The following is a 25213-nucleotide window of genomic DNA, read 5'->3' as shown; positions in this document are numbered from 1 at the left end:
TTAGGAAACTTATTCTCAGCTTCCAATGATACCAGTCTTTCCTGATTTTCCCCTTTCCCTGTTCACTCGCTTCCCCATCGTACGCTTTTCCCTCTGCCCACCCTCTATGGTATTGCTTGAGGTGTCACCTTAGGACCTCTTTTTATTGCAACCATAGATCCTTTTTTAATTCTTTTTTAGGACTGCATCTGTGGCATATGAAGTTTCTGGGCTAGAGGCTGAATTGGAGCTGCAGCTGTAGGCCTTTGCCATAGCTTCTGGCAACGCCAGATCCTTAACTCACTGAATAAGGGATACTAGTCAGGTTCTTAAGCCACTGAGCCGCAATGGGAACTTCTACTATATATCCAAGGTGTATAGTTCCTCACACAGGCACCGTGGTGCTCTCTTCTAGGCATTTCTGTGCAGAGAGAGTCCACAATATTCATCAGATTTTTTCCAAGGTCTCAAAAAAGTTAAATAATGGTCCTCAGATCCCGGGGCCTCCTGTTGAGCAGTTTGCTTGCTCCAGGTGATGTAATCCATCCCATCGCTTCGACTGCCACCCATTTACCTTGATGACCCCATGTTTCTATGTCCAGGCCAGATATCTCGCCTGAACTCCAGATCAAAATAACCAACTGCCGTCGGTCACCTCCATTTAGATAGTCCACAAATAATGGTCATCTCCACTTAGATAGCCAACAAATTCCTCTATTTTAAAAGTCCAAAACTAAATTCTGAAAACCAAATCACTGATTCGTTTAGCAAATGTTTGAGTGCCTACTACATATGTGCCAGGGACTGTTCTAGACCCTGGGGGTAATGGACAAAGGAGATAAAAATCCCTGTGTGTGTGAAGCTTGGATTCTAGTACTCATTCTACCACGTGTATTTTCTTGGTGAAATGTGGGTAAACGTTATAACCGGTAAAAGAGGTATCATTTGTTACTCTGTGGTGGCTTCTTATCAGGCAACTACATGTATTCTTAGCTCATTTCATCCTTAAGACAAGATATTTGAATCTCCTTGTAGAGACAGGGAGCTAAGACTAGGTGAGGCTAACTCTCTTGACCAAATGCACCCAAGCCAGCTAGCAAGCTGAAGAGTTGAGATTCAAACCCAAATCTGATGGAGAGTCTGGAATCCTTTCAAGACACTTCATTCAACACCACACCAAACCAGAAGCAAGTCCCTTGACTTCTCTGAAATCTGCCCTTTCTTTTCATCCTTAGCACTGTAAATTCTGACCTTACTATTCTGTACATCTTTTGTTGGCCACACCTGTGGTATAAAGAAGTTCCTGGGCCAGGGATCAAACTCGTGCCACAGCAGTAACAATGCCAGATCCTTAATTGCTAGGCCACCGGGGAACTCCTGACATTATTTCATATTGAGCTCAGGTCTGCAGAATGCTGAGTCAGTCAGGCCACAGGCTGGCCATTTCTTCATGGGAGGGTGACCCTAAAAAGACAAAAAGAAAAAAAAAAGGCTCTTCACAGCACCCCCCCCCACAATAACCCTAGGTGTAAATAATAATTTATACCTAATTTACACCTAATAGACTAAAAGATATTAAATACCTTCCCAGAAGCATCTCTAAGACAATACTATTTCAATATCCTTTGCCCAGCACTCCCTGCAATATAAATAATGCCAAATAACAGATAATTCTATTACGCCCTAGCTTCTTTTCTCTGGCTTAGGCAGGATTCAGTTAAATAGAACCCATTCTAAAAAAAAAAGGTGAAAGCAAAATTTGAAATCAATTGCTTTAGACCTTATATGCTTATAAAAACCAAATAACTGTCCTATTTATTTCTTGTCCCCCAAATCAAACCTTTAGAATAAGACCTCAGATAGCATACACTAAGACACAGATAAGGCCAAAAAAATTAGAAAACATCACTTCAGAAATTATTAACTAGATTTACATAATATACTCTTTAAAATATCTTTAAAATATCCCAAACTCTAGACAACTAGAGTCATATATACAACTGAAACGTGTACATTCTCTGTATTTTCTGGGAGATTACAGAAAAGGTTCTCAGATAAGTATTAAAAGGGTGGGATATAAACAAGTTTATGAATAACCAGATTATCAAAAAAATACATGATTAATCTATGAAACTGAAGCATACTGTTTCTCCAATAATAAAATATGCCATGTCTCTATTACTGAATTACTGGAGATTCTGCTGGTTTTCTTCATCACTAAATCCCTGTACCTGGCGTAGTAACTGACACATAATACACATTAAAAAAAACTGGGAGTTCCCGTCGTGGCTCAGGGGTTAATGAATCCGACTAGGAACCATGAGGTTGCGGGTTCGATCCCTGGCCTTGCTCAGTGGGTTAAGGATCCAGCATTGCCGTGAGTTGTGGTGTAGGTCATAGACGCGGCTCCGATCCCAGGTTGCTGTGGCTGTGGTGTAGGCCAGCGGCTAGAGCTCCGATTCGACCCCTAGCCTGGGAACCTCCAAATGCCGCAGGAGAGGCCTTTAAAAAGACAAAAAAAAAAAAAAATGGTGAGCAATGAACCAATTCAAAATGAGAAATTAAAGTGTATACATATCCCTTTACACCAAGGTCACCCTCCCATGAAGAAGTGGCCAGCCTATGGCCTGACTGACTCAGCATTCCGCAGACCTGAGCGTTCTCTGGGCAAACGTTTAGATAGGCCACTTTCTGCCTCTCATTCTTCCAGATGCCTAATATCCTTAAGCTGTACTTGGCTGTCCTAAACCACCAAATCAGGATACTTAGCTACGCCTCCAAAAACGTTAAGACCCTGCTTCTTCTCCCTCCAACCAGTTACCTCAAAATGATAACCAGTGCCAATGTGTTCAATGAGTGGCAGGTTAAAAACTATAATAGATGAAACTCTCACTTCCAAAACCAGTTATCATATAACATAAAATTTACCATCTTAGCCATTTTTAAGTATATAGTTCAGTGGACCCTTGAAGAACACAGGTTTATACTGTGCAGGTCCACTTACAGGCAGGTTTTTTTTCACTGAATATGTACAACATTCACCGGTTGGCTGAATCCAAGGATGCAGGACCACGGATATGGATGCCAACTATAAAGTTACAAATGAGGCTTTTCAACCACACAGAGGGCTGGTGTCCCTAACCCCCAAGTTATTCAGGGGTCAACTATATGTTCATAATTTGCTATCATCACACCACTATCCATCTCTACAACTCCTTCCATTTTTTAAACTGAAACCCTATACCCATTACACAGTAACTCTCCCTTCCCCCTGTCCCCAGGAGCCCCATTCTGTTTTCTGTCTCTATGAATCTGACTACGCTAGGTACCTCATATAAGTAGAATTATACAATATTTGTCTTTTGTGACTGGCTTATTTCACTTAGTATAAGATCCTCAAGGCTCGTCAATGTTGTGGCCTACATCAGAATTTCCTTCCTTTTTAAGTCTGAATAATATTCCACTGTAGGTATCTACCATGTTTAGTTACGTATTAACAGATACTTGGGTTGTTACCTCTACCTTTTGGCTACTGACAATAATACTGCTATGAACGTGGGCGTACAAATATCTTTCCAAGACCCAGCTTTCAATTCTTTTGGCTATATATCTAGAATCAGAACTGCTAGGTCATATGGTAATTCTATTTTTAATTTTTTCAGGAACCCCATATGGTTCTCCATAGCAGCTGTACAATTTTACATTCCTATCAACAGTGTGTAAGGGTTCCAATTTCTCCACATCCTTGCCAACACTTGTTATTTTGTTTTGTTTTGTTTTGTTTTACAGTATCTATCCTAACAAGTTATATATTAACTATCCAGTCAGAGGCGATAAATGTCTAATCCAAAAGAGTAAGTTCAAGAACACTTTCTCAAACAGATTTTTTATGGGTAGGGAGACTATATTCATTTTCCTTTAAATCCCATCTAGCACACCCCTATCGACTCACTTGGCCTGTCTTTAAACTGATTTTGCCCAGATCTGGTCCCATAAAAATCTAATAAAATAAGCAATTTCAACTGCACACTCTTAAGACAGGTATGATTTTATTAACCCTAAGAGCCATAAAAGGTCAAGTACCTAAAACACTTCATCGTCCTATGTTGAGAACTCACCTTGTTTCATTTTCTCAACATTGGCAATTCTAGAAATACTTAATTTAAAAAACAGGTGCAAAACCTTTAATTAAAAAAAAAAAACTGTTCAAACTATGTCCTCAATAAGTTCCAATTGCATAATGCATTGCTATAAAACCACAAGAAGTATGCAATGAGAAGCTTTGTTTTAACTAAGTACAAGAATATAACAGAAGCTAAACAGAAAATTTTATAACTATAGTTGAGATAAGCGTTTGGGTAGCAAACAACAATATATTACTCATTTTTAAATGCATTGGAAAAAAAACCTGTTACCCTAACAGAATTAATAAATTTGACTGTTATGGAGGTTTGGGATCCTTCAACCTAAAACTGCTTTTTCAGTCACATTAATAATTGCCCTGATGTGACGGAGAATGTACTCTTAAATTTTAATATCCTATTACTTGCATTTCTCAGCTACCGTATTAATTTCAGGTAGAATAAACCTGCTAAATGGAGCAAAGTCAGGAAAGCGCTGTTCCAAATACTGAGCACCACATTTACCAGCGTTGAGTCCTAGTGACTGGAAAGATCTGGGGTGGCAAATTTTATCATCAATGAAAGAAATTTTACTATAAAAGACTTAATTTTGTCATAATTTCTAAACAAGAACCCTTAAATACACCCCACAACTTTTATTTTGGGGGCATTTGGCCAATTTTCTACCTCAAAAAATGTATTTGCATATTACAATTATTTTTTTCATAAATCTCCAACACCTCAATCTTCTTTGGGAACAGTTCTACTTTTTCGGGTTTTTTATATTACTTATATTACAGTTACTACAAGTCCCTTACTTTACCAGCTGGGTCTCAGAAATTTACTGTTCACAGATGTTTCTCTTCAAAAGCACATCAATGGTTACTGGTAAGAAGCTTTGCTTCAAATCTCATCTCATGACACTTCCAGCCTTAAGCTGTAACATAGACCCGTCTATTGTTTTATGCCAGTAGAGAAATAGTTGATAGAGAAATGAGACCCATAAATATATCAAAACCTCATTATGGAAAACATATACTTGCTTTGAATGACTCAAAAGAATGGAAAGTTATATAGTTAGTATAAAACATACAGTATAGACCAATGTGTTGGAATATAGTTAAAGAAATAGAACCACATCTCCTCCCACGTGGCTTCCACACTCGTAGCTTAAGACTTGAAGGAGACGGGTGAGTTTACTTGGAAGGCTTACTCAACAGGTCCAATTAAAAATAGCCTGCTTTGGCCTTTAGGCCCCAAATACCTAAGAAGATGTTCTACTGGCTTGTTTGTCACTTCCTTTAACCCTATGCATTTCTGTCCAAACCACAACTGAGGAGCTAATTATTGGAGAAATGGCTTTTTGAAAGGAGAAAATAATTAAATGTCATGAAAACAAACTAAATGAAACTGAGAAACCAAGTAGCATCTATAACTCAGAATTAATTGTATTAATCGTTTTTAGTTTCCTATTCTAGATTTTCAGCACAATTAACATTTCGCAGAATCATGATCATCTGGTCCAACCTTTCATTTTATACACAAGGAAAGTGAAGTCAAGAAAAATGAAGTGATTTGCACATGAACATGGAGGTAGGTGGTTAACACTGGAGCTTGAATCAGAATCCTTAGCTTCAGCTTCACACCCTCTCCTGCTACTAACTTAAAGGCACCTAGTTACTCTGAATATGCTTGATAAAGGCTTGTTTTTCCATGATTCTAGATTTTAACAAGTTAATAACTAAAACGGCAATAATTTCATTACGAAAGTCTAAAATGTTACGGTGCACGTGGAGAGAGTGCCCTCTACTGTATATTACCTTTCTGAAAAACACAGCTACATTTGGAAACTGCCGTCTATGCTTCTCATTTACTCTAAATGAAACCTGAAGTTTACTATAATATATATGATGGCTTAGATATGTTATATTTGTAATACCAAGCCCACCCTTTAAAACACACATCCACGTACACGTGTGTAACTCCCCTCCCCCACCCCAACACACACACAAATTCCTGAAGCTTCAAAACTTGTAGGATTGAAAGCAACCACCCTTTCCAAGCCCTTTTAATACCATAAAACTCACATTTCCCGTTAGAGCAAACTAGCAAATAACTTTGGGAAATTTATCCTCTAAATGGTACCAGGCCAGAAGACCGGAAACTTATAAGCATTTCATCCCACCATAAAACCCTCACATCAATCAATTACTATCTAGAAAACAAGTTATAACCCTTAGCTTACCTGGACAACAGGATATTGATAATCCATACAATACACACCATACATAGTAAAGGGGGGGAAAAATCTTCAGATAAAGAGAGTACAAAAAGTGTCTAAGCTTTCGCCTTGTTTGATCTGGCTGTCCTGTGCAAAGGAACTAGGTAGCACCAAAAAATCCTTGGCTGACTTCCAGTCTACGCGGATAGGTATGTTGGCTCAGATGATGAAGAGAGAGCTTGGTTCAGCTCAGGCTTCCACCCCAATTAAGACTCAACACTACACAGAAGAAATGTTCAGGGAAAAGCAAAAATTTAGCTCCAGCTCAGTTACTAGTTATAAACTGAAAACTACACTAGAGATTGCTGTTACTGTTGGTTTTAAACTGACAACTCCTCCAGAAACTCAAGAGGCAGAGAATGACAGCCAAGAAAGGGAACACAGGCTCCTTAAAGTGGTACACACACAAACGGCATGAAGCACAAAGTATCCAGGATCGAAAATGATTTATATATTCGAGGCTTTAAGTACGTCAGAGGGAACACTCCCAATCCAAGACGTGGAAAGGCGGGTGGGACTGGTATTATTTCTCTATTTCTTTTTGGGCGTGACTGCGTGCACACGCATGCTCGCGCTCTCTCTCTCTCTCTCACACACACACACACACACACACACACACACACGCTCACACATATGCAGGCACACACACACACACACACAACCTTCTCGCTGTCTCCGGCAGAGACAGGTGTTAGGATTAACAGTATAAAATCCTGCTGCTATGGAAAGGAATGGGAGAAAAATGAAGTCACACTGCTACATGCAGTAAAAGGAGCTCTTTCATGACACTGTATGTTTTTGTATCATTTAACACCTCCTCCACTGTGCCTTAACAGAAGCTAGGACAGCTGGCAGGATCAGCTCTAGAAAAGAGGAAGGTGGCCCCAGCTCAGAGGCAACATGAGTCCACTGGAGACCTTCAGATATGCCAGCTACTCGGTCAGCTGTTCCAATCAAACACGGAAGGATTAGCCCCGGCTGCCTGCGAAGAGATGGGGGTGGAGAGGTCTCCCAGAAAGCCAGTTGCTTTTCCCCTTTTAGGAAAAGCTTCTATACCCACCCTCCCCTTAGCTACAAACACACATGTGCACACATATTTCTATAGCAGATATTAAAAGCGGTAACAAACACGGACAGGTGTGAAAGAGTTGGCTTTCAGAGCCCAAATGGCCCATCTCAAACCAGAGTGGCTAAGGAATTCTTAGAAACTAAGTGTGAACAGAAGGTAAGGTAAAATGCTCAGGAAGAGACGCGCCATTTCTGTCTGTCACTCTTAAGAAATCCCCTGTGTGGGGCACACACTCAAAAGTTCAAAATGATCAATAATTCTTAATTAGTTTCAGGGGCTCTGATTTCCCTAATCTAGAAGAACCAGTAATATTATAACATCTTTTAAGCAAGATTAACCCGTGAGGATTATTTGCAACCGGGAGGCATTTGTAAGCATTTAAGTCTTATGGTGCCCACCCTACTTCCAGTGTAATTCTTTTCCTCTTACGGTCACTGCAACTTATTTTGGCATTGTTCTGGAGAAATTGTGTTTAAGAGTCAAAATGCCTTAGTACATTTAAGATAGATCTCTTGGTTAAGCATTTACCTTAAATCAGTTCTAAGAGATTAGGAGGACTGGTACAACAGACTAGATTATTTTCAGATTGCTGGTGCTGATTCTATGTGTATACACACGGGGAACAATAATAAACCAATCAATATAATTAAAGAAATTTACTGAACATCTACTCTATACCAGGTCTTGTGACAAGTACTGGAGAAATGAACACAGTTCTGTTACCAAGGAATTTGCAGTTCATGGGAGAATAAGTAATAGGTAAAAGCAAAAGGCAAAACAGCCTATTGAGATGTACTTTTTAATATTATGCAAATGAGTTTATGTCAGTTAGGTTTTGCTGCATAACAAACCTCCCCAAACTTAATGGCTTACAACAATATTAATCATTTATTTGCTTCACAATTCTGTGGGTCAGGAATTTGGATGATTTTTCTAGTCTGGCTTGGCTGGGTCCAGATGGTCTAGGATGACCTCACTTTCATGTCTGGCAGTTGGCAAGCTGACTAATTGGTTGGGAGGTTCAACTGGAACAGCTCATCCCTCTTGGTTTTTCATCCTTCATGGGTCTTGCATGGTAGTCTCAGGGTTCCAGAGAGGAGCAGGAGAGGGCCAGTCTCTGTGAACAAGCACCTGTCAGCCTCTGCTTGTGTCACATTTGCTGATGTCCCAGTGGCCAATGCAAGTCACAAAGCTAAGACCAAATTCAAGGGGTAGAGGGGGAAATTCCACCTCTTGATGGGGGTCTGTGGAATACTGTGACCATTTTTTGTAATCTACCACAGAAATATCATGAGTTAACTGAGATGAAAGTTTCTGTTGAAGGTAAAAGTCTCTGTTATATAACTATATGGAATCATTTGTAGACATAGTTCCCTAACAGTTCGAGAATATTTACAATTATTTTCTGTTGTGAACTTTATATCACTACCCTTGTCTTTTATGTACGATCCATCTTTATGGATTTAGAGTGAATGTCTATTGTCCTATCATTTACGGATACATTTTACCTCTTGGTAGTACTGATTTAGAATGAAAGACCTTCTAACAAAAATACTAATTCCCGGCCTCACAGTTTGCAAGCCTTGTCTGCCCCTCTCCATAGAATACTGTATTTCAGCCATAGCATGGCACACGCCGTCATTACCCATGCTTCCTTTTGGGCCACGTGTCAGACAACGCAGTGTTTCTGTACTTCACTGTCATTTGTTCTTCTCTGGCAGATACAGATTTAAAGCATTTCCATTGGTGTAGAGAATTCAGCAATTCTCACAGTAACTCTATTAGAATCCACAGAACTCTTGTGTGAATATTTTTGAATAATCTTTTGACTTTTTGCATATATTTATAGTTATTTGAATAATCTTTTGACCTTTTTGCATATATTACTAGCTTTTCAGAGTTCATTTCCAGGCTTGACTGCTTGTGGATTCCTCCACCCTGGGAAAGTAGATGCTGAGAGCCATGGCTGCAGCAGCAGCAGCAGTTACATCGTTATTTTTCTCCCAAGCCACATTGTGATAGGTATAGCATTTATCAAATGGTATTTTGGTACTCATTATCTTCTACTTTCTCTCGCCTACTGTCAGCTCCTTAGGAGCTTTTTCTGTGCCTAGAACTTCACACAGTGTTGGGGATATCTTGGTTGAAGGACTGAGTGCTGACTGAAGGAACAAATAAGAGCTGGTCTGCACATGGTGATTAGTTCATTTACCTTTGATTTGTATTTTCAAGTAATAACAGACTCTCCTTTTTCGTATCTGTGTAAAAGGTACTGGCTTAATTCTTTGAGAGAAACACCAAGGAGCAGACAGATCCTTCCCTTAAAGAAATCACCCAATTAAAAAAGTATGCTTAAAAACGTATGGAAAGTACTAAGTGCTCTAAGTCAACAATAAAGAATCATGGCATTCAGACAAAAGAGAAATTATTTCTAGCTGGAAGTCATCAGGAGGAGATCCACGGGGCAAATAGCATTAAAGACAGACACAGAAGCAAAAACAAAAACAAGATGAAAATTCAGGAGTTCCCATCGTGGCACAGTGGAAATGAATCCAACGAGGAACCATGAGGTTGTGGGTTCGATCCCTGGCCTTGCTCAGTGAGTTAAGGATCCCGCGTTGCTATGGCTGTGGTGTAGGCTGGCAACAACAGCTCCTATTAGACCCCTAGCCTGGGAGCCTCCATATGCCCACAGGTGCGGCCCTAAAAAAAAAAAAAAAGATAAAAATTCACCTGGATGGAGACAACAGTGGGTAGTTGAATGTATTAGTAATTATTTTTGTATTGAATTGCCACTTGGAAGACAAAGAGGTAGCCAAAGGTAGAAAGTTTCATTAAAGTTTATATACAGGAGCTCCCATGGTGGCACAGTGGTTAACGAATCCGACTAGGAACCATGAGGTTGCGGGTTCGGTCCCTGCCCTTGCTCAGGGGGTTAACGATCTGGCGTTGCTGTGAGCTGTGGTGTAGGTCGCAGACGCGGCTTGGATCCCTCGTTGCTGTGGCTCTGGCATAGGCCGGCGGCTGCAGCTCCGATTCAACCCCTAGCCTGGGAACCTCCATATGCCGTGGGAGCGGCCCAAGAAATAGCAAAAAAATAGAGAAAAAAAATAAAGTTTATATACAGGCAACATGTCTATTTTTCATTCTGACCATGAATTTATCAATTCTGCTTCCATCTTTTTACTGATATTACTAAACAGTTCTCTTTCAAAATACCTCCTGAAGTCCTATTTGCTGAAATCAGTCATCTTTTCTAAATTCTCGTTCTCTTTAACCTTTCTGTATTTCTTTATTTCTTCTTGCCATTGTTATATACTCACCTCTAGTATAAATTTATGAAATACTTGCCCTAGTGTAAGGGACACAGGATGGAAGAAAAGTCACAGATGCCCTCCATGTCCTGGATTTTGTGAATAGTACACCATCCCACTTAATCTTTTTATCCTTTATTGCTATTTCTGCCTCGAGAAGTGAGTATTCCTTAAGGTTCTATTTGTAGCCCTTTGCTTTGTATCAACTATTCTCTTTCCTTCCTTCCTCCCTCCCTTCTTTCCTGCCCTCCTTCCTGCCTTCCTGCCTCTGTCTCTCTTTTTCTTTTTTGAAGTACATGGCTGATATTGCAGAGTGCGTACCTTTTCAAATGGTGTAAACTGGAATTGTCAGCAAATAACCCTGAGCTTATTGTGGAGAATCAGTCTTTTTATTTCCGGGATTTTTATGTGAATGAATATAATGGTATTTAAAATTTAAAGGAAACACCCAGTCTGTTCTGAGGGAGGGAATCACTTCACAGTAATTTACCAGTTGAAAATATTTATATTTTTTTGTTTCTATTTTTTAAATCTGTTTGAAAATGAGAAAAAATATTGAAGCGGTGATGTTCAACCTCTGACCCATGCATAGCATCTCTGTCAATAACGAAGGCTTCGTTAGTCTTCGGAAAGGCTATATGTCAGGAAAGGAGAGAAGCCCTATAACCCTAACATGTGCCATGTGATCTTCTGTAGTATGCTGTCTTTTTGGTGAAAGGTTGCCTTTCTTTTTCATAAGTATGTCTTAGAATTTTAGTTTGACCAAATGATTGATCTTAAATTATAACAAAAAACTTACAGAAAGGGGTAAAAGACGAGAAGTGGTATAGGGAGCTATAGTTCACATATTGAATTATTTTCCCATTTTTCTGAAGGGTTCATTATTTAAGCGACACCTGGCCACTGCTTGTTTATTGTCTAAATCCTCCAGTATTAAATGAGTTTTTATTTATGCCATCATGTTAGGTAAAGCAAATGTGATAATCTGAATTAGAGACCAAGAGAGTATTACTAACTTTATAGTACTTATACTCAGAGTAAAATCTGTTTTGTTTCCCTTAGACTTATAAAAAGATAAATTATGGAACAATAAATGCTAATTTAAGCATATTCAAACAAATCAGAAGTTTACCTCTGAAAGTATAAATAAAAACTAACTACCTTTCCACTATCCCACCCCCTAGAGGCGCTGGTTTTGTTTTATGCCTATAATGTGTATATGTGTCCATGTGTGTCTATGTGTGTATGTAAATGTAATAGATACTTTATGCACCATATATTGGTGTGTATGTCAAACTTTATATATATGTATGTGTATATAAATATATATAATGTGTAACTTAATATGTGAGACACGTAAAGCTTATTTGTTAACACACAGATACGTATGTACATTTACAAATATGGAATTACACTCTAACCCACTATTCAGCACTATAATTTTCTTCCCTTAATAATGTATCACCACATCTTTTCACCCAGTATGTACAGATCTTTCCTCAAGAAGAAGTTAAAGCTCCAGAAACTGATGAGATCCTCAACAATACATTTGAGGACCACTTTCAGGCTAAAATTACGTCAGTTCTAGAATTTGAGTTGCCATCTGTCATTGTAAATAGGGAACATCCCATCTTCCGTGGCTAATCCATCAGATACTGAACTGAGTTACCTCAGGAAGGCTAAGTTTGTCAGCCATAGTTCATGATCATGGCCGTATCTGGTTATAAGTCTCATCATTTCCAGTCTTCACATCAAGAGAATCTTGCCAGCAGTTATACTAAGAAGATGCAATAGTGATTAAGACGCTAGTTTACAAGTTTTGCGTGTGGCCAGCCCTGCTGGGCATGAAAGGCAGTAGAGGGAAGGTGGGAGGGCAGAATCAGGAGGAGGGAGGGTTGGAGAATTACTTCATCTGACTAGAAGGGAAAATGTAGCATCAGCTTTTACTGCAGAAACATCCTTTTTGTCCATTCTTAATTACCACTTTAATAACTATACAGGGTACAATTAGAATGCATATCACAGGCCTTTAAGGTATGGTGAATCAGATCAAAAATACTGTAAGGCTTAGACAATCTCTGTTAAGAATTGGCACAGCAGGATCTTATAGTTTTAGTGATGAGAAAGTGACACTATGAAAATATTTATTACGAGCAGCTTTTTCAAAATGTTATTCCCTGTATGAGAAGTTGCTTACAATGTTTAATTTGGGGCTGTAAGCAATACCACACTGTCTTAATCACTGTAGCTTAAATCAGGCTGTGTTAGCTTTCTTTGCTCTTTTTCAAAGTTGCTTTGGCTCTTCCAAGTTCCTGATGTTTTCACATGAATTTTAGAAGCAAGTAATTAATTTCTATAAAAATCTTCCTTGCATTTTTGACTAAAATTACACCGAGTCTATAGATCAGTTTGAGGGAGAATTCCTATCCTAGGAATATTGAGTCTTCCAGCCCACGAACATAGCGTATCTCTCCACTTCATCCCACTATTCAAAAGCAGATTTTTAATAATTACGACTATCTTTTTTCTAGTATGTGCTAACATAAAACACTATACCTGAGGTATAGCACACCTCGTTAGCACTTTTCTGAAGTCCACTAAATCCCATAATATTCACATCCTTATAAGACAATGTAGTATTGGTGTCAAGATAGAAAAATAGATCAATGGAATAGAATAGAAAGTCCAAAAATAGATCCACAGGTGCAAAGGCAACTCAGTGGAGAAAGAACAGTCTTTTCAACAAATGGTGCCAGAACAACTGGAATCCATATGCAATGAAAATGAACTCAGATCCATAACTTATGCCGTATGTAAAATTTAACTTAAAATAAACCAAAGACCTAAAAAATGTAAAACATGAAACTGCAAAGCTTCAAATAGAAAACCTCTGTGACCCTGGATTGAGCAAAGATTTCTAAGATATGAAACCAAAATCACTATTCAAAAAGAGCAAATTAATAAACTGGACTTTGTTAAAAACTTCTGCTTTTCAAAAGACACTGTAAGGAAATTTTAAAAAATAAGAAGACAAGCCATAATTGGAAAGCATATATTTGATAAAGGATGTTCCGAATATAGAAGACCTCTCCAAGTAACCCATTTTTTTTTTTAATGGGCAAAAGATTTGGACACTTGACCAAAGATGATATAGGGATATCAAATAGACACTTGAAAAGATGCTCAATAGCCCTACTTATTAGGATATTAAAACCATAACGATACCACATGCTTATTAGGAAGACTAAAATTAAAAAGACTGACAATACCAAGCATTGACAAGGCTACGGAGAAAGAGAAAGTCTCAAATACTGCTGGCAGGAATGTAAAATGGTACAACCAATATGGAAATAGTTTTAGTAATTTCTTAAAAAGGAATTACTCACCTACCATATGATCCATGCATTCTACTTCTAAGAATTTACCCAAGAAAAATGAAAACATATATCCATACAAAGATGTGTACATGAATACTCATACAGCTTTATGTGTCATGACTAAAACTGAAAATGACCTAAATGCATGATAAATGATGAATAAACTGTGGTATATCCATAATGGACTTTTTTTGGGGGGGTGCTCTTTTTTAAGGGCTGCAGCACCCATAGCATATGGAAGTTCCCAGGCCAGGGGTCAAATCAGAGCTACAGGTGCTGGCCTAGACCACAGCCACAGCAATGTGGGATCTGAGCCATGTCTGTGACCCACACCACAGCATGGCAATGCGCGATACTTAACCCACTGAGCAAGGCCAGGGATCGAACCTGCGTCCTCATGGACAGTAGTTGGGTTCATTCCCACTGAGCCACAATGTCAGCTCCCCATAATGGACCATTATACTTAGTAACAAAAATAAATGAACCACTGGTATATAAAATAACTTGGATGAGTCTCAAAAGAAGAGTATTTTGTGATCCCATTTTTATAAAATACTAGAAAATAACAACTAAACCATAGCATCAGAAAGCAGATCAGTGGTTGTTTGGAAATGTGAGGGGAGTGGGTGGGGACTGAAAGGATTACAAAGGGGCACCAGGAAACTTTTGGAGATGATTAATATATTTGTTATCTTTGCTGTGGTGATGATTTCAGGGTATATACATATGTCAAAACTTAAGTTATAAGCTTTACATATGTCCAGTTTATTGTATATCAGTTATACTTCAATAGAGCTGTTTACAAATTAAAATAACTGAATTCCTGACCTACTTTCTGTAATGAATTTGCAGAGGGCTGGTTAATTTTCCTTTGTGGTGGTGGGGGGTATGCTCTAAAACATTACAGAAAAAGTCTTGTAAAAAAGAAGATAATGGATATGGTGGCAAATTAGGTACGAGATTTAAGCAGAAGCAAAAAGGCAAGTTTTCTGAAAATTACTTTTTTTCTCTTTTTCTTTTTCGGGCTGCACCCATGGCATATGGAAGTTCCCAGGCTAGGGGTCAAACTGGAGCTACAGCTGCTGGCCTATGCCACAGCCACAGTCATAGTAATACCAGATCAGAGCTGCATCTGCAACCAACACCACAGCTCCCCGCAACGCCAGGTCCTTTAACCCACTGAGTGAGGCCAGGGGTCGAACCCGCATCCTCAAGGATATGAGTCAGTTTCTTAACCCACTGAGCCATGATGAGAACCCCAGGCACTACAGAGTCTTCTTCCTTAAAATATCCCTAATACCCAGCAGATTGTCTGACTGGTCTACACAAGCAACACACTATGTGGTTAAGAGTCCAGGGTGCTGAAAGCCAAACCACCGGGATTCAAATCAAAGCTCCAGCACGTCTAGCTGTGTAACTCCAGAAAAGTTACTTAACATCTCTGCCTCAGGTCCTGCAACTGGAAGAAGAAGATGGTAGCAATACCTATCTCACAGGGGAGGTGCGGTGATTAAAGCAGTTACCACATGCGCAGGCTTGGCACATAGAGAACATTATAGTTTTCGTTACCACATTACGGCGTTGTCCTCACCATCATCGCCAATAATTTAAGAAGGGCATTTAAAGAAGATTCAGAATTACCTGATTTATGAAGTCAGATCAATATCTGAGGAGTAAGTGGCCTCAACAGAAAGCAGAAAATATGGAAAGAGCTATCTAATTGTGTCCGGAGGAGGAAGGCGGAGCTCGTATGCATATGCGGTATAGTGCCATACACTTCCGCTGAATGACTTACTCAAAGTGAAAGTCCATGCTTGACCAAGAAGGGAGTATTAGTAAATAAAGCAGCAGAGAAAGTACAAATGACTTTTACCCTAAAGCAAATCTCTTCGGGTGCAAGGCAGGTAACATGTTCCCGAGAGCCCTCGTGTTCAAAAGGAAAAGCTAACCACAAGGCGAGGCCATGAAGTCTTGAACATGTAACTGCCTCTCTCCTTGGCGGTGTTCATCGTGCTCCCGCTTTATGGATGGACTGTCAGGCATCACCTGACACTCATCCCTACTGGGGACGGGAACAGGGCTCTGACAGCAGCAATGCAGCAGTGTGGGAATCCTTGGGTTGGCAGCAGCCGCTTGCTTGTTTCAGACCTATAATCTCTTCTGACTTTGATTTAATACAGCAATTACTGGTAATGTGGTTTGAAGGAGATAAATGCCCAGTGTAGCCGGCTGTCGCTTACTCTGCTTATGATGCAAGAACATTCTTTAATTAAAATTCTCTTTATGATAAAGGAGCTGCTTCACCGAATGCTTCTGTGTAGCCCTGATATGGAGCTTCCCCCCCAAAGCGGATTAGAAATCAAAGTTGCCCCTCCTCACTTCTGGAAATGCATCCAGATACATAATCACTCCATCACCTAATGGGAGTTTTCTTAACCCTAAAATTTTCCCATTCTTATAATTAGATCCCAGTAATAACTTTTTTCCACTTCTCACAATCCCAATGTGAGCATTACAGTATTTCTGTAATGAAGACTCATCTCTCGTTTTCACAAAGATCCCTTAATTTCCTTTTAAATAAATATGCAAAGTAAATATAAACATACATGCATAAAAAGACTGTACCCACTTCACTTAAAAATAAAGGATCACCGAATGTAATATATCAATAGTTCTAAGGTCTAGTTTTATTTTCATTCATAATGCAATGGTTTGTTACATCTTTTAGGTCTAGGCATCCCTGTATAATTGTCATAAGTGAAATAAGCATAGAAAGAATAAGAGAGTCTACCAGCGTTTTTCCCACGACATAAAGCCGTGTCCTAGGAGTTTAAGGAATCCACATTAAGTACTCCAGCTGTAGTTAACCAACAATAGCAACACTACCCAGCAACTACAGCAATTACATGGGGCCTCCAGGAAGACCATTTGGCAGAGGTTTACTAGTTCCTGAATCAATCAGTAAAACTTTTGATCCAATTACAAAACTTCCCACTCCTAAAAGGAAAAAGAGGAAAAATAATAGTAATTCATGGTTAGCTGGGACCTATTATTTTGATTGCCTCGGAGAGGACAGCCATTGACAATGATCCTTTTCTTTAAAAAAAGAAAGAAACAGAGAGCACAAGGTCCACTGTAAAGTGGAAGCAGGGAGGTCCAACGCCAAATGTTTCTTTCTTTTCCTACGGCACACAGTGCGATTTCAACATGGGGGTCCAAAGGTAAGAACTGATTTTCTATTCTGTTACAGGAGAGTGGTGTCTAAATTACAATCCATCCAATGAATGTATTTTGACTAAGAGCCTCTAAACTCAAATAACATCAACCTTTCAGAAGAGCGCCCTGAGCCTCCTCAGGAAATCCAAGATGAAGACTAGATCCCCTTGCAGGAGGCCTTGCTAAGACCCACTTTAATCTTAGGTGTCCAAGGACAGAACTGATGTCATCCTCGCAATGCTAAAGCCGCTGTGGAGAAGAATGAGCGGCTCTCTAGTTCTGTGTAAGAAACGTGATCTTTGGTGGAGAGAGAGGGGTCTGGTGGAAAGAGATATCTCTGGAAAAATAACTATGAATATATACAATATAGACATATACCCTAGCCCTTGGGAAAATGGCCTGGCATAATTAACAAGATTAAAGCGGGATTTAGGATAAATAAGATGAAAGTTATTCTGATCCTTACAGGATTAAACTCAAAATCCTAATATGAATCAAACGATTTTTAAGATCAACACCATATAACAGGATTAAACCAATAGCTGCTTTTGTTTTCATACTGGAAACAATCACGGTTGGCAAATCCAGGCCTGGAGCACCACCTCAGCAGTTAAACAGCGGGGAGTTCAGGCCTAAAAATAGTGGCCTTTACTCTAACCCGGCTTGCCAAGTGCCTGTCTCCACAGGTCCAAAGTCCTGCATGTGCAAAGCCAAAGTCTAAAAACTTAGAAAACTATGTTTCCTTCTTTCTTCTCCCCCCCCACCTAACTTTTTGTGTGTTTGTGGTGGTGGAAGAGGGACTCAATTAGTGATAAAATGGGACCTAAACACCATAACTGCTGTGGACATTAGAACACATTTAGCTGTAAACCCGAGTTCCCACTGTGACATGGGTTCAATCCCTGGCCTGGCACAGTGGGTTAAGGATCTGGGCAACTGAGGCCTAGGTTGCAGCTGCGGCTGGGCTCTGATCACTGGCCCGGGGAACTCCATATACCGTGGGTTAGCAAAACAAGAAATAAAAACATTTAGCTGTAAATACATGAATGAGTGTGCTTCCTAGGTGGTGCCTGAGCTCAACCAGGGATGGTACCCTATACCAGAGTATATGGACTACTTTTCCTTTCTAAAATTTAAAAGATTCCAAATTACACTAGATATCTGGTTCCAAGCATTTTAGACAAAAGACTACAGAACTAAGAACTTTCCAAATGTGCAGTTCTTTAACTTAGAAAAGGTAATCATGACATGAACAATGGCAAATTAGAAAAACAAATTAAAACTGCTGACACAATAAGCAACAACATGTGAAATAATGGCTATCAAACTGCAGCCAGCATGTCTAAGGTGGACATGCACTGGAGAAAATTAGAAAAGACAGAGACCCAGCTGGAATCAAGTATGTTATAGACTGATAACTGCATTGTAACAACAGCCAGAAAAAAAAAAAGTATATTTTGAGGAAAATTTCTCAAAAGTCTAGTTGAAGGATAAATTGTAAAGACTTGCCATAAATCAAAGGCAAACAAAAACAAAAACAATTGGGGGGGGGGAGGGTCGTATATCAGAAAAGATACCCTGAAGGTTCTATTCAAACAGCATATTTAGATAAATATCTATTTCCTGAAAATCTCTGGAGCCTGTGATTTGCAGCATTTTCATTCCTAAAAAAAATTTAATACAAAAAAGACAGTCTGGAAGGTAGCACATGTACCATTTATTTCTCTTAGAACATTTATATTTATATATGTTTCTCTTTGACAGAAACACTATCAATTAACAGAAAACAAAACTAGCGACTTGGGCTTCCGGGAAGGAGTACACACACTTATCCCTGTCCCCAAGCACAGCTGAAGACCTAGACATCTGATACATTCAACAAACATAAGAAGACCTGTAAAGGTACAGAGAAGAAAGCAAACTGGATCTGGACCTCTGAACATGGTGTGAGTTCCCTGGGTTTTCTTTATGCCTTATATAGCTCAAACTTGAAGCTAAGGAACCTGGAAGTGCCAATGGGTTCAGACAAAAAGCCCCCAATGGAGGCTTGCTCTCTGCAACCAGTGGACATGGACAGGGCCACTCCAGCGCGACAGAAACCGTTTGACTGCTCTAGACCAGCTATTCCCCCACCTCACTCCCACGCACGTCAGCAGAGGCTGAGTGGGGGCTCTAGTCTTCTACCCTCACGGAGCTGCAACCAGGCATCCCAACACCCCCGCCTAAGGAATATTAGAGAGGAAGAAGTAGGGAGTCCATGTACTCATCTCCACAAGCTAAAACTTTAAAAAAAAAAAAAAGAGGAAAATCTTTAGGACCTAGGGCCAAGACAAGTGTTCTTAGACTTGACACCAAAAACAAGATTCATAAAAGGAAAAATGGATTAAATTGGACTTCATCAAAACTGGAATGTGGGCTGCAGATGAGATGAAAATATCCACATTAAATGTCCTGGTTCTGATAATATACTATGGTTATATAAGAGACTGCAATACAGAAGTATTTGGGACTAAAGGGACAAGATATGTATGTATGTATGTGTACACATATGTACACATACATACATATATATATTTTTAAAATTTATCCTCAAAATGTTCAGAAAAAATTATACAAAGAGGAGAGAACACTAAAGCAAATGTGGCAAAGCGATAAGGAAAAAAACTTGGGGGTTTACGGACATATTCATGTGAGTGTGTCACAGGTGTTTACCTATGACAATACGCCATCAATACTTACCTCAAAATAAAAAAATCAATTAAAAAAACTATTTAGCCCTGAAATCCAGAGTAATCTGAATATATCTGCCAGCAGTTTTATATTTTGATGTCACCCAGAACACCACAAAATGATAATGCCTAATGCTTACAGTTATTATATCATATGCTTCTTTCTCTAGAGTTACCGAGACATTTCATGGACTTCACAGTGTATGCTCTGCGTTCACCGGACACATATGTGCCACATCACAGGACAAAAGCAGTAGGCAGGCACTGCCTCATAACGGCTTTTTATTTATTACACATGTTTCTTAAATATATTAACTAAAGGTTTTTGCTTTGGTAAGGACTATTAGAACGTAAGATCTATTTCCTTGATTAACATGTTTGATTAGCCTTTTTTCCCATTAACAACTCTTGGAAAATTATTTTGTAAAGGAAAAAAATAAGGATTCACACCTTCCATTCGATCATCAGTTTCCGAGTTAAACGTTTTTATTCTTTATTACCTGCAGAGTAAGTTCCCTTCAATCACTTCAGCCAAAACAAAATATGAATATCAGATAACACACTTTTAGATATGATCATTTTACCAGTGTAATATCCCACACTACGTATCATACCACTTTTTAAAAAGTATTTTTATATGACCTATATAAACTATTAAAACAGAAAGGAAGGAAAGAAGCAAGGATTAAGTCAGAAGTTCTGGTTCAAAGCAATTAAGGACCAACATGTCAAATCTTCCTACAACGTCTGGGTACTGCAGTACGCATTACTTCCCCCTTTAAACAAGCACGGGAAAGGACCTATCACAGACACTTTGAAATCATCTTTTAAAACTAAGATAGCATGCATTAGATTCCCCTCCCCCCAAATATCAAAAAATACATTATTTACTATCAAATCAAAGGAATCTAAGAAGATCAATCCCTAAGTTCTCCCAAACATTTGTGAGGACAGGAAGGAATAACCATTTTATTTGCTCTGTCCTTCCCTTCATTCTGGCCAGGCTGTCTCACTCACGCTCTGCCAAGCTTTAGGCTAATGAATTTAGGAATTCCTTCCTACCTTCATCAAAAACATATAAGGCAACTGGTTTGTTTGATTCAAAATCCAAATCAAGGCTGCTAGGTATTCCCACAGTAGGTTTGCACAATGTATTTGCTGAATAAGAGAAAAATAAATAAAGGAATAAATGATGTCCAAGACCTATTTACCAAGGAGGCCTTGCATCCCTAGTGTTCAGGCACCTTACTCAAGAACTGAACCTCTAAAATAACTGTCTGCACTATTTGCCTCAGCATCGAAATACACCTGCTAGGCCAGTATCCTTGGATTCTAGACTTTGGCACATGGATCTTCAATATCATCTAAGCCCATTTCAGCTCTCGTTTTCTTACATACACAGGACCTCACTCTAAATATGTCATCTGGATCCAGCCTGCTATCTCCACCTTAACTTTGTAGTTAACAAGCTGCCATATACAGAAATATTCAATTTCACATAAGCCTCTGTGATCTTAATTCCCTGGCTTGTAGCTCCATGATACCTGTAGTTTTAATGTGGAAGTTATGTGACTTGGAGCTATTCTGTTTTTGTTGCTTTTCAGCATCCTATAATTTACTTTGCTAGCGGTATCTTTTTATGATGTATCCTTTTATGCAACAGGATAAATGACTTATTCGGAGTCACAGTGACTAACAAAGCCCAGACTCCAGCTGATTCCCCAGGATCTTCTGTCCAGCCCATTAAATAATATATATACCTCATATTTTAGCTGTATCAATTACCTTCAATTAAAAAAAAAAGTACTAAATAGACATGAAAAGAAATTAAATTCTTTAAAATCCAGATTCTATTATTATCAGGCACAAAAGTACAGGTCTAATGCACACATACATTTTTACCTTGAATTTAATCCATTTTTCATCCATTTGCCAAGCAACATTAATCATCTTACACCCTCCAAATACTTCCTGTGGCACCAAGTTCACTACATTTTGGCTAAGCCTGGGCAGTAGCAGCTGACTACGAGGAGTTAATGTGCTCTTAATGTGGTTGGGGTTCATAGGGCCCGTGATCCTCTGAAAACCGTGTGCAAAAGGCTGTAAAAATGCACATTTGTTCTGCGGACCTGGTCCAGAACTTACGTTCGATTCTCAGGGATACAAGACCCAAAATAAAGATTAAAAACCAATATGCTAGAAAATTAACAGAATTATGTGATAATTCCTTCTGTAAGCTGTTCCATTAAAACGCTCCTATTTTTCTTGGTGAACAACTAATACTTCTAATTTAGCTATTTTCCCTAAATTCACTTCCTAATCCTACCTCTCTGATGTTTCCCTTTGATTAAAGGGCCTTTAACTTTAATTGCTAACCCTCACCTCCTTTCACAAACCTCCACACTCCTCTTCTAAGGGCTGGGCCAGAGACCCAAATCCTAGCCCCACTGCAATTCTTTCAAGTCGGGAACAAACTGACAAGAAACATTCCAGCTCCGACATTCCAGCTGTCTTACCAAGGGGCTAAAACAGTAAGAGAGATCTTCGGGGCGGGGGGGGGGGGGCTATTTTTTATTAAACAGTTGTTTAAACCAATCTGGCTTTGGGTCCTCAAGGGAAAATCTGGGGTCAAGAATCTATTGCCCCTTTTTGGTCATACCTGAATTTTCCTCAAGCCATCCCACATCTTTTAGTTTGCAAACTCTAATGACATACTTTGTTGCAGATCTTAGTAAAGTAGGAATTCTTAGTCACGCTGGGAAAATGAGAGACTCCGAACCAATGTTCCTCATTCATTTAAAAAAAACCCTTGTACTACAGTATTTATTCACTTTTATCTTGTGAATATTTCATCAGCCCAGAGTAGTACATACAGCCTTACTTTCAAGAAATGTTCATTATGACCTAGAGGTTCAAATACTCTTTTTTGAACTGTATAGTCTCTCACCCCAGCCCTGAGATTCTGATGTATACCGCTCATTTCTGACTGAGACCACAGCCTAAACATACAGAATGTAAATATGGACTTTTGTGGCAAGGTCCCGTCAAAAGGTTCAAGATAGTATCCTATATGCAAAAGGACAAGGATAACAGAAATGGGCTTTGCAGCAACTTCTGCATCATAAGAGAAATCGTAAAGTTGAATTAAAAAAATAGGAGTTTTTGGCTAACTGAGAACTGTTATATGCGAGAATCAATAAAATAACCCAGAACTACACTGAAAATACCTGGATCGCATTATGAACATCAACTTATATTACAGAGTTGATGCAGACAGTGCAGGAGAGGTGGCTGGGTTTAGTTAGACAAGGCAGATGCTTTTCTGGATTAATGGCTGATAAAAGCAGGCCTCTGTTTCCTCTCAAAATAGCAGGGTATGCTGTTTTTAGGCCCTGCCTTTCAATTATTTGAACTTTTGAGATTTGTCTGGAGGCAACAAGGGTGTAATGAATGACATTCTTTTGACCTTTTATTCAGAGATGTGTAAAGAAACATGACTCAATCCACTTCCCAATGCAGTGAGGGACATGGCTACAAAGAACATGAAAGTTAAAGAAAACAACTCACCGGGCTCCCCATGTATTGCCATTATTCTCTTTTTAATAAACCTTTTCCACATTAGAGTCAGTGCCACTTCCTCTCCCCTTGCTTCTCTCGCTTCCATTCACTTCCATACTTTGGAACGGTGCATTGTAAAGGTTGACTCTTCTTGCTCTTACTTCTTGATGCCAGTTGGCTTCCACTCAGCAGCATCCTGGGGGAGCTAGTATGTTGCTCCCTCCCTTGGAAGCTAGTCTAAAAGGTCACTATTTTCACTAGTGTTAATTGCCCAGGGAGATAAGATGAAGGTGCATACACATCTTTCAAGACCCATGCTCTGAAATATACATATACCTGGGTTTCCCTAAGTGATGTGCACTGAATGGTTGGAGGAGGGGGACAAAAGGGATGTGGAAGTAAAAGAAAGGAAGGAAAAAAGAGTGGGAGGTTGTGAAGGCCCGTGGAGGAGGAAAGGAGTTCTCAACAACAGTTAAGCGGGCTTTGGATTGAGTGTGATGTCAATAGGCAATGACGGAAATACATGGAAATGGTGACGTCGGTGGTGGTGGGGGGGGCAAGGAATTATTACACTGAAATAGAGCCTGGTCGTGCTGAAAATGGGGAAAAACAGATAGCCTACAGAAAGAGGCCAAGATGAAAATGATGGAGTCTTTTCTGTGTGTTTGTTTTTTTTAGGGCTGCACCCTTGGCATACGGAAGTTCCCAAGCTAGGGGTTGGATTGGAGCTGTACCTGCAACCTACACTGTTAAGTGTTCAGTAGAAAGCCTGGCAAGTAGTAGGCAGTCAAAAATCAGTAGCTGCTAATCAGCATCCTCATAATTACTACCACCATCGCCACAATACCCGTTACCACGTGGGAGAGTTAATAGATGTTCTCATTCTAGAAGAAACGACTTTATTTTTATTTTCTTTTGAAGGCGGCACCTGCGGACCATGAAGCTTCCCAGGCTAGGGGTCGAATCGGAGCTGCAGCTGCCGGCCTACACCACCGCCACAGGAATGCCAGCTCCAAGTCGCATCTATGATCTACACCACAGCCCACCACAACACCAGATCCTTAACCCACTGAGGGAGGCCAGGGATCGAACCCACGTCCTCATGGATACTAGTCAGATTCTTAATCCACTGAGCTACAACAGCAACTCCAAGAACAAATGACTTTAAAATGTGCATATTTTGTTTCTGAATGATTTGTTTCTTAAGACTGTGCCCATCATGGAGTTCCCATTGTGACTCAGGGATTACGAACCCCACTGGTATCCATGAGGATGCAGGTTTAATCCCTGGCCTCGCTCAGTGGGTTAAGGATCCGGCATTGCCTCAAGCTGTGGCATAGGTCACAGATGTGCCTCAGATCTGGCATTGCTGTGGCTGTGCTGTAGGCCAGCAGCTGCAGTGCTGATATGACCCCTAATCTGGGAATTCCCACATGCTGCAGATATGGCCCGAAGAAGACAAAAAAAAAAAAAAAGACTAAGCCCATCAGACTAAAGATTTCTATGAAGACTAGGATAAGACCTCTCCCCACTCATAATCTAGTTCTTATTATAGTCCAAGTGACACTG

At 39.6% G+C, this 25213-nt stretch overlaps 1 protein-coding gene across 20 annotated transcripts in view; it reads right to left on the bottom strand.

Moving 5' to 3' along the window:
* RBFOX2 (RNA binding fox-1 homolog 2) overlaps positions 1–25213 on the bottom strand; it is a 270031-nt gene that overhangs the window by 99035 nt on the left and 145783 nt on the right. The window contains exon 1 of one of the 20 annotated variants that reach the window (XM_047786420.1): positions 6346–6646. The exons of the other annotated variants lie outside the window; for them this stretch is intronic. Within the exon in view, the coding sequence (XP_047642376.1) occupies positions 6346–6390 (45 nt within the window). The 5' untranslated portion in view covers positions 6391–6646. Of the gene's footprint in view, positions 1–6345; positions 6647–25213 lie in introns of those variants that run through there. 20 annotated transcript variants of the gene reach the window in all.

Source organism: Phacochoerus africanus, chromosome 7 (genome assembly GCF_016906955.1).
Source record: "Phacochoerus africanus isolate WHEZ1 chromosome 7, ROS_Pafr_v1, whole genome shotgun sequence".
In the NCBI taxonomy this organism is placed as follows: domain Eukaryota; kingdom Metazoa; phylum Chordata; class Mammalia; order Artiodactyla; family Suidae; genus Phacochoerus; species Phacochoerus africanus.
The sequence above is the reverse complement of the archived record's forward strand: the minus strand, read 5'-3'. Positions and strand labels throughout refer to the sequence as shown.